The sequence below is a fragment of the Mustela lutreola genome, chromosome 7 (genome assembly GCF_030435805.1).
Source record: "Mustela lutreola isolate mMusLut2 chromosome 7, mMusLut2.pri, whole genome shotgun sequence".
NCBI lineage: Eukaryota > Metazoa > Chordata > Mammalia > Carnivora > Mustelidae > Mustela > Mustela lutreola.
This window is the reverse complement of record NC_081296.1, coordinates 142,020,844-142,035,385: the sequence shown is the minus strand read 5'-3', so window position 1 is coordinate 142,035,385 and position 14,542 is coordinate 142,020,844. Positions and strand designations below refer to the sequence as shown.

General features: G+C 42.0%; 1 protein-coding gene across 2 annotated transcripts in view; it reads right to left on the bottom strand.

Moving 5' to 3' along the window:
* Positions 1 to 9,817, bottom strand: part of GOLGA5 (golgin A5) — a 31,559-nt gene extending 21,742 nt beyond the window's left edge. Inside the window, exons 1-3 of one of the 2 annotated variants that reach the window (XM_059182944.1) lie at positions 9,573 to 9,817; positions 7,062 to 7,635; positions 808 to 1,035 (exon numbers count right to left, since the gene is read on the bottom strand). In XM_059182944.1, the coding sequence (XP_059038927.1) occupies positions 808 to 1,035; positions 7,062 to 7,605 (772 nt within the window). In that variant the 5' untranslated portion in view covers positions 7,606 to 7,635; positions 9,573 to 9,817. The remainder of the gene's footprint in view (positions 1 to 807; positions 1,036 to 7,061; positions 7,636 to 9,572) is intronic. The other variant, XM_059182945.1, reaches the window with a different exon arrangement.
* Positions 9,818 to 14,542: the final 4,725 nt, after the last annotated feature.

The window sequence follows — 14,542 nt, the reverse complement described above, 5'->3', positions numbered from 1 at the left end:
ACTCACACATTTATAATACCAGTTTGCAAGCAAAAAAAAATATTTTTTATATTGAAGCAAACTCTACAGGGTCTCAGGAAAAGCTCTATTTCTAGGTCTTTACTAGTCTGGTAAAGTGAAGCTTTTTCTGAAGTCAGTCCAACAAGCCCTAAACTTTCTGGGCCTCCATCCATGTCTTGGCAAAACTTTTCCTACTGTCCCCACACTCCTTTCTAATTGCTGCCAGGAACAAAGGCAGAGACCTCTTCGCTTCTCCCTTTTGTTTTCCCTCAGCCACACTTGTATTAAGACTAACACAGTCCACCCCCGTCACCTCATTCATGAGATTATTTACTTTTAAATTACCCATTTCTGAGGAATCCAAGAGTTTTCTACTCTAGGGCCACTTCACTGCGTATTTCCAGAGGGTATCATTCAAACTGAATTCCATGCCCACTTTATATCCCCCAGAGCAGTACAATACTGTGACCTTGTCTACTGGTATCCACTCCTGTGTTTAATCCCACCTCTGGTTCATCAACGGCTCCCCTGAAGGTTCAGAAGAGATCAAATGAACCAGATAATTATTAACCGCCCCAGTTCTTAAATTTCATGACTCCCAAGGAATGGCCACACAAAGGCAACATTCTGTTTCAGATTAGTAGGAGGATGACTGGTTCTATTTCTAAATCTGGGCCCTATATTTCTATGAAAACTGGGTTTTGTAAGTCTAATGTGAAATATTGCTGAGTTTCGATGTAATCAGGTTTTCAGTTTATTTTTGAAATGTTAAATTCCTAACCCTCCACAATTTAAATAAGGCTCTACCTTCTTGAGTTTCCTTGGATCTTTGAAGTAATGAGGCCATTTCTTGATTTAAAGACTGAACTTCATTCCTCAACAGCTGATTCTCCAATCGAAGATTAGAGAGTTCATGTGATTTGCCATCGTGACTAGGTGCTGGGCTGTGGTCAGCAGGGACAGCACCTGATGATACATTTTCCTTTGAAGAATCCTCTTGAACTTCATGGCCAGACTCTGAATTATTAGAGGTTACTGAAAAAAAAAAAGAAAAAAAGAATCCACTTTTATTATATTGGAACACTCACCACATACACATTAGTAGCTTACTTTGGTAGAATGCCTTTTGGCTCAAGCTGACTGCTGTAGCTAAAATTAAAAAAAAAAAAAAAAAAGAAAAAAGAAAAAATATTCTTTTTTTTTTCAAACTTATATTCTCAAAAGATTTCCTTCTGATGAAATTTCATTCACCTCCATGGAGGCTATAGATCTCTAAGGATCTCAAATTTTGGATATACTGAATAAATGGTGATAAACAACAGACACAAGAATATAGTTCTGGAAAGAAGAAAATCAAGAGATCATCTAAACGGTTGGGATTAGGAAAAAAGGGTTTCAGTCTCCCTCCATCTCTAAAGCATTTTCTAAAACAAGAGGAAGGTCTCAATAATGAAAATACTAGAAAAGCACAAAAGAAGAGCTGTGGGTTTCAAGGCAAAAGACAGTAATCATAGGTCAGAGCCAATTTGTTACATACCAAACTGGAATCTAAAGGGCCTTATACAAAGAGACAGAGACTCATAAATTCAGATTCATCTTGTTTTGGACTAAACGTGATCCAAATGCATTTTTAAGATGATTTTATTTATTCACTTGGCAGAGAGCGAGCACCCGAGAGCGCACAAGCAGGGGGAGCAGCAGGCAGAGGGAAGGGGGAAAAGCAGGCTCCTGCTGAGCAGAGAGCCCGACCTGATGACCTGATGAGCTGAAGGCAGACACTTAACCAACTGAGCCACCCAGGTGTCTGTCCAAATGCATTTTTACGCACTCTAAAAAAAATTATATTTGTGCTAAAAAGTGAACTGTATCTCGATAAAATGGACTAAATAACTATGGACAAAAGAGGTGACACTTCACAAAAGAAGATAAACAAATGATCAATAATCTTATGAAAAAGCTCTCAACACCTTCAGTGATCAAGGAAATGCAAATTAAAACCACAGTGAGAACCAGTACACACCTGCTAGAAGGGCTAAAATTAAAAAGACAACACCAAACGTTGACAAAGACGTGGAGCAGCCAGAACTCAGATTATTGGTGGGAGTACGAAATGGTATAAACCACTGTGGGAAAAGGTTTTGCAGTTTCTTATGAAATTAAATACTCCGGGTGACATTTTGCCCAGTGACTCCCCTGCCAGGCTTGAAAATGAAAACATTTTCCCACAAATAGACAAATACAAAAATGTTCATAGCAGTTTTATTCACAATAACCCCAAACTGGAAACAATCCATTGTACATAAAAGAGAAGAGATAAACTATGGTATATCTCCAGCAGAATACTACAAAATAAAAAAGAACAAACTATTGATATACCCAATAACACGGATGAATCTTACTAACATGATGAGCAAAAGAAGTCAGAGAAGAGGGTGTATATCCTACATGATTCCATTTATATGAAACTTTAGGACAAAAACTAAGGTTAAAAAAATCAGATCAGTGGTAGTTGGGGAAGTGGGATGAAAAGATTAACTGAAAGGAACATGAGGGAAGGGGGCAAAGAAGCGTTATCACAAAAGTGTGGGTTACATAGGTATAGCCGTTTCTCTGGATAGATAAGATCTGTGCATTTCAACATAGAGAAAAAATTATGAGGAATGGAAATTTAAATAATGACTAGGCACTAGATCATATCAAGGAATTATTACATTTTGAGGGTGATGATGGTGTGGATGTTTGTTTCTAAAGTTTGCATTCTGGGTCACCTGGGTGGCTTAGTGGGTTAAGCATCTGACTTTGGCTCAGGTCATGATCTCAGGCTCCTGGGATCAAGCTTGGACTCCCTGCTTAGCGGGGGGTCTGCTAGTCCCTCTCCCTCTACTCCTTCCCTTGCTTGTACGCTCCCTGTCTTTCAAATAAATAAAATCTTAAAAAAAAAATAAAGTTAGCATTTTTTAGGGTAATAAAACGAATTATTTCTAGATGAAATGATATGAGATCTGTAATTTGCTGCAAAATAATTCTGTGGACAGTAGAGGTAAAAAGCGATGGAAAGTGGGAGGTATAAATAGAACAAGAAGGGCCATGTTGATTAATATAGCCAGACAATACGTAATATTGGAGGGAGTCATCAAAATCTACTTTGGTATGTTTGAAATTTCCAAAATAAAAATTTTTCGAAAGAAATAAAGTTGTATATCCGAACTTATGGGATACATCCAAAGTAGTATTTAAAAGGACATCTAGGGGCGCCTGGGTGGCTCAGTGGGTTTAAAGCCTCTGCCTTCGGCTCAGGTCATGATCCTAGTGTCCTGGGATCGAGCTCCACATCGGGCTGTCTGCTCTGCAGAGAGCCTGCTTCCTCCTCTCTCTCTCTCTGCCTGCCTCTCTGCCTACTTGTGATCTCTGTCTGTCAAATAAATAAATAAAATCTTAAAAAAAAAATAAAAAAAAATAAAAGGACATCTATAGTTTTTAATATTTACATTAAAAATGAAAAGAAAGAAAATCAATGAGTTTTCTATCCACCTTAAAGGCTATAATAACAGCAGAATAAACCTCAAAGCAGAAATTAACAATAAAGACCAGAAACTAATAAAATAGAAAAGAAACTTGCTAGAGAGAATTAAAATGGTCTTCTGAGGGATATATCATAAACAATATGCCAATAAATTTTTAAATGTATACTATGTTGAAACCTACCAAATTATATAAATTATAAATTATACACTATAAATTATAAATTATATACTTAAGTATGTATAATTTATTATCTGTCAGTTACACTTCATTAACACTATTTGAAAAAAAGGCATTTAGCACAGTGCCAGCTATTATTTTTCTGTGAGTATCTGTGATCAAGCTTTGGTTTCTGCAGGGTTAATATGAATAATTAATGTACAAATGGGTTTTTTTTGGCTGTGATACTTTCATTATTTTCCTGAAATTAAAATAAATATAATCCCCCTAAATGTATATAAAATAGACAAATTCTTAGGAAAAGATGTAACTCACCAAAAACAGAGGAAATGGAAAGCCAATGCAATCAGTAGTTAAAATCTTCCATTAAAAATACCCCAGGGGCCCTGGGGTGGCTCGGTCAGTCGGGCATTTGCCTTCAGCTCAGCTCATGATCCCAGAGTCCTGGCATCTAGCCCCACTTTGGACTCCCTGCTCAGCGGGGATTCTGCCTGTCCCTTTCCCTCTGCCTCTCCCCTTCTCCCCACCCTCTTCCCCGTTGGTGCTCTCTCTTGCTCATGCTCTCTCAAATAAATAAATAAAATCTTAAAAAAAAAAAAAAAAAAAAGAATAGCCCAGGCCCTGATGGTTTTACCACTGAGTTCTAGCAAACAATCAGGGAATAAATAATCTTACATCAAATAATTAGGACAACAGAAAAGGAGAGAGCACTTTGCAAATCATTTTATAAGGCTAACATAAGCAGAATACCAAAACCTAACAATACTACCAGTCAATTTTGCTTATGAAATAAATGCAGAAATCCTAACCACAGTATTAGCAAACTGAAAGTTAAGTTTGGTTTTAAGTTATAAAAAATCAATTGATTTGTATACCATATCAATATTAAAGAACAAAAGTTTTTAAAAAATCATAGTTACCTCATTATATCCAGGAAAAAAAAGTTACTAAAATTTAACAGAAAAACTCAAACTAGATATATAGAAACATTCTTCACTGATAAAAAGTACCTATGGAAAAAAAAAAAAAAAGTACCTATGAAAAACCTTACACAAACATTATATTTGGTGAAACAGCCAAAGCCTTGTGTTGACGACAAAGATAAAAAACTGGTTTTCATAAGCCAATGCAGTGAGGCAAGGAAAAGATTTTTAAGATAAACAGGTTAAGAAACCAAACTGTCATTATTCAGATACTGTACTGCTGAAAATCTAAATGAATGTACAGAAAAATATGAAGATTAAGAGCTGTGTAGGTTACTGTGTGTCAAAGGCACACAAAAAGCAAAAATTTTAAAAAGATATCACCTAAAAGTTTCAAAGACTAAATTCGACAAAAAGTATGCAAGACCCTCACGGAGAAAACAATAAAATCTTAGTGAAAGACACTTAAGAACAGAATTGAGATTATATCACGTTATAATGGGTGAAAAACCTCAGTACTGTAAAGACACTGATTCTTCCTCAACTAACCGTCCACATAGAAGCAATGGACTCCCAATAAAAAGACCAACAGAAGTTTTGTGAAACTTGGCAAATTCAAAAATGAATATGGATGTACAAAAAAAATCCAAGAATAGCCAAAACATTCTTGAAGGACCCGGTGGGAGAAATTCCTCTAGGAGGTATCAAAACACTATAAAACTGCATTAAGTAAGATAGTGTGGCATGGGTCGGGGCGCCTCGGTGGCTCAGTTGATGTCTGGCTGCCTTCGGCTCAGGTCATGATCCCAGGGTCCTGGGACTGAGCCCTAGATCGGGCTCCCTGCTTAGCAGGAAGCCTGCTTCTTCCTCTTCCACTCCGCCCGCTTATGGCCCGCTTGTGTTCTCTCTCTCGCTGTCTCTTTCTCTGTGTCAAATAAATAAATAAACTCTTAAAAAAAAAAAAAAAAAAAGATAGCGTGGCATTGGCACAAAAACAGACAACCCAATGAAACAGAATTAAGTGCCCAGAAACAGAGTGATGTATAGATGGATGCTTGATAATATGCCTGGGGTGATATTGCAGATTGAAAGGGAAAGGAAATATTTTCAATGAATGATGCTAGATGCCGAGATAACAGATTTCCAACCCCTCTTCTTTTCAGCTGAAAAATTTCTACTCATTCTTCAAGACCCAGCTCAAATTATAGGCCTCTGTGAATCCTTCCCTAAATACCTCGGACGATTAGCTACTTTCCTTAGTGCCTCCACAATACTCTACCGTATCACAGCCGCTATCCTTACTATCCTAGACACTAATATATATGTAAATTATCTGTTTGCATGTCTGTCCAACCCATCAGACCCTGCTGGGAGAAATTTAGCCGTGTGGGTGCACATAATTAGTCAACAGCTACTGCCTGATCTGGTCTTGAATGCCTTGAACACTTGCCTCTTCACCACTTTAACCTCAAAGATACAAGACCTATTTTTATTCACCAGCAGCCTAGACTGTGGGAGACATTGTAACATTTAAGAAAATAGCAAGCTTCCATTCATCACTTTATACAAAGAATCTCTGCAAAAACTGGTCATGTACATGGCTATTTTTAAATGGGAAGGGGATGCCTAGGTGGCTCAGTTGGTTAAGTGTCTGCCTTCAGCCCAGGTCACGATCCTAGGGTCCTGGGATCAAGTCCTGCATCAGGCTCCTTACTCAGCAGGGAGCCTGCTTCTTCATCTGCCTGCGGCTCCCCCTGCTCATGCTCTCTCTCTCTCTCTGACCAACAAATAAATAAAACCTTTAAAATGGTTAGTAGGTACTTGAATTAGCCACATTACCATGTTAACCCCATTTCTGCAGGTGAGAAGATACACGCATAGAGTAATTTCACAGCAACTTAAACAACTGAATACCAGAAGTCTAAACTGTTACTTCACTACCAGGTCAATGCCTTCACCCCTTCAACTTGAAGTTCAGCCTCTCAGCTTTACGCTCAGGGATGCAAGGGGGAAAGAAAAACACACAAAAAAAATTCTCACAATCCAGAATATATGTGAAGTACAGCCTCCTCTTTTATAATCCCAGAAAGAAATGATATGAGACCGTCCCAAATCCAAAATGATGTTTTCTTTCATATTTTAAAACTGTTCTTTCTGTGTTTCAAAATATCTTGGAAAATCATTCTGGACAGAAATTCTTGTAAAGTTACCCAACAGCATTTAAAGGTCCCTATTATACAGGTCGTGACCTGACCTGTGCTGACTAGTAGCACGCCAAGTGGTCTCCCTAGTTTATAGCATGCTTCAGAGACTGCCTTTACACCAGTAGGGAAAGGTAACAAAACAGCGGATGAGAAACACTACCAAAACGTCTTAGACTAGGGTGACACATCCAATTTGCTTAACTCTAAAAGAAACAGAGGGCCAATTAACTACCATCGCTTTGGCTCCCAGAAGGATTTTCCTCCGTGGCTTTAACGGCGGTTATGCTGGTGGTCACAGAGCTGGCGCTCGCTGTCCGAGAACTCGGAGGAACAGGTGTCCGGCTCCTTTCTTTTTTGATTTCCACCCTCCCAGCAGGCTCCTTCTGTGAACTATTAAGAAAGTCAAACAGCAGCTCATCATCGGGTTCTGACTTTTTTCTTCGAACGAACTGGGATGAAGGCCTAGGAAGAGATGCGTTTTCAACAGGATGGGAAGCCTCCGTGGATGTCCTCGATCCGACTTTTACATTCGCAGTGCCAGCTAAAAGAGTGGCTTTCTGATTTCTAATGTTATCAGCTGCTGAGGAAATATATGCAGCTTTGGGTCCAGTCTGGTAAGTCAAATCCGTATTCTGCGGAAGTTCAGGATAGTCAGCATTTTTGTTGTAGGTGCTGTTGCCACTGTTCTCTTTTCTGCTGAGAGCTGTGGCGGCCCCCTGGTCAACCCGATTTAAAAGATCTTCTGCCTTTCCAGCAAGATCCGCAAACCAAGACATGATGGGAGCAGAAAAATCCTACTGGTGAACCTATAAAGAGGACATAATGGCATCAGTGTGGCCTAAGAGCAGAGCACAGCAGTTAAGAAGACCAGACTCTCGAGTCACACAGTCGTGTGGACGGAAAGGCGAACCCTGCCTCTTACTATGTAACCTTGAGCAAATGACTTCACTGAAAGTGAGCTGCTTTATATAGAAAACGAGGAAACTAAATGTACTTACATTATAGGACAGTTTTAAGATGAAATTATGTAAAAAAACAAACAAAAACAACTTTGCAAAACGCCTGACACATGGCAGACATCATTTTAGAAGTTGCTCTTCTATCATAATCATTACACCTATCACTACCATTACAACTCCTATTTCAACAAAAGGCAAATGTTAATATAGCAAAAAGCATTCAAATAGAAAATCATGAATATGGCAAAATGGCAGTACAGCCAAATAAAAACAATTCCCTTTAGTTTGCTTTAAGGTGCTAAAACCTAAAGAAACTCCTGATACTAAATCCATCTTCATGTTAAAATGCAGCACTATTACGGATAATTTAGGTGTACATAACCTGTGTAAACTGCACCTACAATAATTTAAATACTCAGTACTCACTATGTGCACACTGGCTAAGTTCAGAAGTTAAAAAAAAAAAAAAAAAAAGGCTGCATAGCCATTTATTTGATAAATAGACCTGAGAGCTTATGGTGTGCCAGAATGAATCAGAACGATAAAGTAATTAGTCCTTGTAGACACAGAAGTGTACTATATAAAAAAATCAACATCCATTTCTTGAATGTGCACATTGTTTCTTTTGCCTGGAATGCTTTTTCATTGTTAACTCTTTCTTGTTCTTAGTCTCCCCTTGAAAGTCTTCGGCTCCAAAACACAGCTCTTTTCTTTCCTTCCATCTAGATTAGGTCGTATCATTCTCTGTTCATATGCTACGCTTTTCCCTTCATGGTTTATTGATATTCTCTTGTCACATTATCTTCATCACACATCATTTTCACAACCACATTATGTGGTCGGTAACAACATCCTTTTTTCCACAAATGGGGAGTAGATGGCAGCTGGGGAACTCAAATCTAAGTCAGCCAAAGCCACTTTTTTTGAACTCCTGCCTCTCAGGATCTGAATAACCTCAAGAAGAAATTAACTTTCTAAACCTGCTATGTACAAAAGGGGACGATTACATGCCTGCGTATTTCCGTTTATGTGTCATCAAATGGAGGTATGTAAAACTCCCTACAGATGTAAAGTATTACTCTCAAGTAGACAGTGGTGGTGACTGGGCAACAAGCGGTCCTTACTAATGAGGCAATTAAACACTCTTATTATTAATTCTTATTAATATCTCGCCTCCCATTTTAAAGTTAATAGGGCTTTAAAACAAAAACCCGTGGCTTAATATTGATTACCCAACTTAAATACAAACATGGGCCCCAGGCGCTTGCCCCAGTGACAAACAAACCACAGCGGACTTTAGAGGTGCAGTGCCCTCAAGTAATTTCTCAACACTGCCCCCAAGAAATGGCCCACACGGAGGCGAAGAGCGGGTGACCGTGGTGGCATGGGGAGGGGTCCACGGACAGCAGTGGCAGGACTTGCTTCGAAGACCAGATGTCAACACAGAGGAAGGGAGGTTGGGGTCAGCCGGTGCGTCCTAGGGATTTGTCATCAGTGGACCCTAACTAGAGGAGTTACAGACCTCCACTTCGCTCCCCACCCCGCTCGCAGAGCCCCTGGAGCGGGAGCAGCGGTCCAACCAGGCTGGGGCGGGGGAGGAAGAAGAGGGGAGGGCACTAAACCACCCGAGCTGGGGCCCCAGGGGGTTCTCCTGTCCCCTCTCTTAACCCCCCTCAAAGCGGGGAGACCAGAGTCTCCGCTGAGGGGAGGCCAGCCCCGCGCCTAAGGCCGTTAACGCCTCAGGCGGACCCGTCCGGCCAGCAGGGCTCACGCTGCCGCCTCACCTGAGTACCGCGGAGGGGGTGCACGCTGCCTCGTCGCCCTCCCGGGCCGCCCCCCAACTCAGGAGCGGGCGGCAAGAGGGCCCGGCAGAGTAAACCTGGTCCCGGCCAAGCGGCGGCCCGGCTACTCTTCCGGGAGACGTGGAAGGGCGGCGAGGACCCCAAAACAGAGTGACTTCCGAGCTGCCTGAGCGGCCCCGGCCGACAGCAGCCACCTGAAAGCGACTCAGGCGGCGGCGCCGGCGGCTGCGGGGTCCTCGCTCCTGGCCACGCCCTTCTTCCGCCTGGAGCGTGTGACGTAGCTCTCTTCCCGTGGAGACGGCCCGCACGCGGCTGGCAAAACATTGTCGGCCACGCCCACCATGGGGGCGGGACCGCTGCCGCGCGCGGGGGTGACCCACGCGGTGCCCCGCCCGCAAAGAATTTGAGGCCTGAGTTGGGCGGGCGGGGAGACCCAGGTGGGCGAGACAGCCTTCTCCTTTGCCTGCGGGTTTTACGGAGGAGGATGCTGAGGACCCAGGGGAGGAGATGAGAATACAGAAGTTTCCCTGGTTTCACGGAGCTTCCTTTTTAGTGGCAGAGACAGATATTAAATAAACCAATGATGGAACGAGACGATTTTAAGCGGTCGGGAAACACTTTAAATGGTGTGATCAGAGCAAGTCTCTCCGAAGAGGTGACATTTGAGCCGAGACCCAAAAGATGGAAAAGACCTGCAAAGGGTCTTTCTGTCTAGCCATGTTGTAGTTATGTTATGCATACAGTTGATTGAGCATTTGAAATTAGCCTAAAAATCCACATTCAGTAATTAAATACTCAGCTCCCACTATAGTGCTCAGGCTTAGGCTAATTTGCCCCTAATGACAAGCCCACAATATAGTCCCAGGGATCCCCATGTTCAGATTGATGAAATTAAGGCTCGGGGAGAGTAAAGTAACTTGTCTAAGATCATGAGGAGTCCACATTACTCCAAAGCCTGTGCCTTTAGACTCAGTGTTTTATTTTCTCCAATTGAATATTGGGAGTGATTACAACTCTCTTTTCTCTTCTCAAGTCGGCTTAGCCCCGTCTAGTGAATGGGAAAACTTAGCAGCAGCAGGAATAATAATACTATATAGCAGTTCTTGAGCTCTTATTAAGTGCAGAACACTGTCCCACAATGGACGTGCTTCAGCTCATTTCATTCTCACAACCACTATAAAGGAGATGCTGTTATTATCCTGTGATAGGTGGCCTTTCCCCCCAACTATTGAATAGCTCTTCCTATTAAGGATTATACATCACTACTTGTTGCCAGAGGATCGCAATGCCTCCTATTAGAGTGACCTCACCAGCCTCACTGATGTCAAGCTTGATCATGTGACTTGCTTTGGCCAGTGGAATGGGAACAGAAGGCCTTCTGCCACATCTGAGCCAAAGTATTAAGAGCCATTCTGTATTTCCATCAGCTCTATTGATTTTCTTTCTCTCTCATGAGAATGGCTAGTTCAGATAGAGCTGCTACCACCCACTGGGTCCTGGAAGGAAAAAGACACGCTAAAGCAGCCCACTTCTAACAGGTCATAGGAGTGAAAAATAAACCTTTGCTTTTTAGATGCCACTGGAATTTGGGGCTGTATCCTACACAGACTTACCGAATGAAATATGATTAATACATAGTCCCATTTCACAGATGAAGACGCTAAGATTCAGAGAGGTTTAGTTCCTTTCCCATGGTCACTGTATGGTACATGTGGGATAGCTAGGTGGTGCAAACATACTCTGAATGTCCATGTTAATCACTATCTTGAAAATGTGGAGATCTTGTCCTCTGTCTATATTCCTGTCAAGGAGAATGTGCAGCAGAATGTCAAGGTCGGGGCTCTGGGGTGGCCAACCCAGAGTGTCTCCCTTGCAACGAAGAGTGTCCAGCTGGCAGGCCTTGATCACCTCAGAAACGCTGGCCATGCAAAGAAGGGAAGGCCCCTGATAATTGCTAAGTTAAGTTGCTTTAATATAAAACTTGCTGCATGTAGATCCCAGCAGCGGATAGTTTGTCCAGTTGGCTGCTCCTGGACTCCCCGTGAGTTACCCCAGTAAACCTACGTCTCAATCACTGTCTCTGGCTCTTTGACCTCACCAGACTATCAGCCACCCTCGCTGACTCTAAGCTAGGGTGCAGCTGCTCAGGCATGCAGCATGTGAGTCATGCATCTGGGATTCAAACCAGCTTAGTGTGGCTGCAGACGATGCTCTTATCCATTGAAAGGGTGAGGATGAAAGAAGTTGAAGCAGAGTCAAATCTCCACGTCAAATGTATTAGCAGTGGTAAATATATCAGCAGTCATATATAATATAATTGGCAGGAATTAGCATATTCCACCATTCTGGAAAACTCCGAAAGAATGTTTCCAGAATTTTTACATGTACTTCCTAAGACAGTCAGCATATAGAAATCTGCCACTCTGAAGTCATTGGGGCCAGACTGGCTTAGCCACAGGAACAGCACAACTAAGAGAAAGAGGTTACAACTTTTTCCAGTAGGTAAGAAAATTGGCTTTTTTCTTTTCCCGCCCTCCCTGTCCTCATGGACCAGAGGAGCTAACTCCTTGAAAAAGAGAGGTGACAAGGTATGTGAAGACCAGATGGAGACCCCAGCTTCTGCTTTAAATCTCTAGTGCAGTCAAGCTGGTCTGCTCCAGGGACCAGGGAGGATAAATTTGAATAGAGCTTAAGAATAAAATTTTAGGGATGCCTGGGTGACTCAGTCAGTTAAGCATCTGCTTCCGGCTCAGGTAATGAACCCAGGGAGCCTGCTTCTTCCCTCTGCTTGCCACTCCCCATGCTTGTGTGCTCTCTCTCTCTCAATCTGACAAATAAATAAAATCTTTTTTAAAAAAAGAATAAAATTATAAACAAATTATATTGTGACTTTTGGAATGGCGGAGTGAAGAACTCACCAAATTCTCTCTCCAAATAGCAATGATGGGACTGGACAAAACTGCGATTAAAAAAAAAAAAATTTCAACTCCCTGAAAATCAATCCCAGGCATAGCACAAATTAAGGAACATTTATTCAAGTAAAGCTACTAAACTTTGGGTAGGAAGAGTGAGAGTGTATGACATTTTAGCCCAGAGCAATTCCCAGTCTTGCCCTCCAGTTCGATGGAGATTGTCCTTCAAAGGCTGGGAAACTAGGGAAACGAGCAGCTTTGCAGCCGAAGAAGGCAGCTTGATTTGGAGTGGAGCCAGAAAAGCCTCATGACAAAGGGGAAGCCTCTGTTTGGAATGCCAGCATTGCAACTGCCTGCCGTTGCCATATTGTTTGGTCCAACAACCAACAAGAAGGCTTCCTAGAAGTTTAGCAGTTTAGTATAACCAGAGATGGTTATAATGGACTTTATAAGCTCCCACATGCACTGGCAGTCTGGGAGGCTGTGTGCAAGGCTGTGTAAGCTCAGAAGACTCTTGAGATGGCCCTAGTTTTCTACTCACCCTTCCTCAGCATGAAGCCTTACATAGATATGGAGGAGACACTAGAAAACCCAGCAGAATAAAAGGCAGGGCAGTCTTGTAAACAGCCTGACTTTCAAATGACTCATCACATACACAGCACAAGAATAAAAGCTGATGTCATATCAGGAGCAATGGAGAAGTCAGTGGAAGAGAGAAGGCAGTGGAATGGCATGTTGAAAGCGCTGAGGGAGAAAAAAGCTGTCAGACAAGAATTCTCTAATAGAATGATCCTTCAAAAACAAAGTCAAGATGGGGCACCTGGGTGGCTCAGTGGGTTAAGCCGCTGCCTTCAGCTCAGGTCATGATATCAGGGTCCTGGGATCGAGTCCCGCATCGGGCTCTCTGCTCAGCGGGGAGCCTGCTTCCTCCTCTCTCTCTCTGCCTGCCTCTCTGCCTACTTGTGATCTCTCTGTCAAATAAATAAATTTAAAAAAAATAAATTAAAAAAAAAAAAACAAAGTCAAGATAAAGACACTCCCACACAAACAAACACTGAGAGAATTTGTGGCTAAAAGATCTGCCTTATGAGAAATAAATAGTAATAGTAATATAATCATATGAATAATATATAATAAGTAAATAATATATAATAAAAAAACGGTAATGTATAATAAATACTAAAGGAAATCTTGCAACCCGAAGGGAATGACCTGGCAATTGCACTACTGGGTATTTACCCCAAAGATACAGATGCAGTGAAAAGAAGGGCTATATGGACCCCAATGTTCATAGCAGCAATGTCCACAATAGCCAAACAGCAGAAAGAGCTGAGATGCCCTTCAACAGACGAATGGATAAAGATGTGGTCCATATATACAATGGACTATTATTACTCAGCCATCAGAAAGGATGAACACCCAATTTTTGCATCAACGTGGATGAGACTGGAAGAGATTATGCTGAGTGAAATAAGCCAAGGAAAGGAAGTCAATTTTCATATGGTTTCACTAACTTGCAGAACGTAAGGAATAACATGGAGGACATTAGGAGAAGGAAAGGAAGAGTGAATTGGGGGATTTCAGCGAGGGGGAGATGAACCATGAGAGACTGTGGACTCTGAGAAACAAACTGAGGGTTCTGGAAGGGAGAGGGTGCAGGGATGGGTGAACCTGGTGGTGAGTATTAAGGAGGGCACAGATTGCATGGAGCACTGGGTGTTGTACATAAACAATGAATCTTGGAACACTGCATCAAAAACTAATGATGTGGGGAGCCTGGGTGGCTCACTGGGTTAAAGCCTCTACCTTCAGCCCAGGTCATGATCCCAGGGCCCTGGGGCTGAGCCCCGCATCGGGCTCTCTGCTCAGCAGGGAGCCTGCTTCCCTTCCTCTCTCTCTGTCTGCCTCTCTGTCTACTAGTGAGCTCTGTCTAATACAAACAAACAAACAAAAAACCAACAAAAAATTAATGATGTATTTTATGGTGACTAACATAACACAATAAAAATCTTTTAAAAATAAATTGGGGGGAGAGGGTGG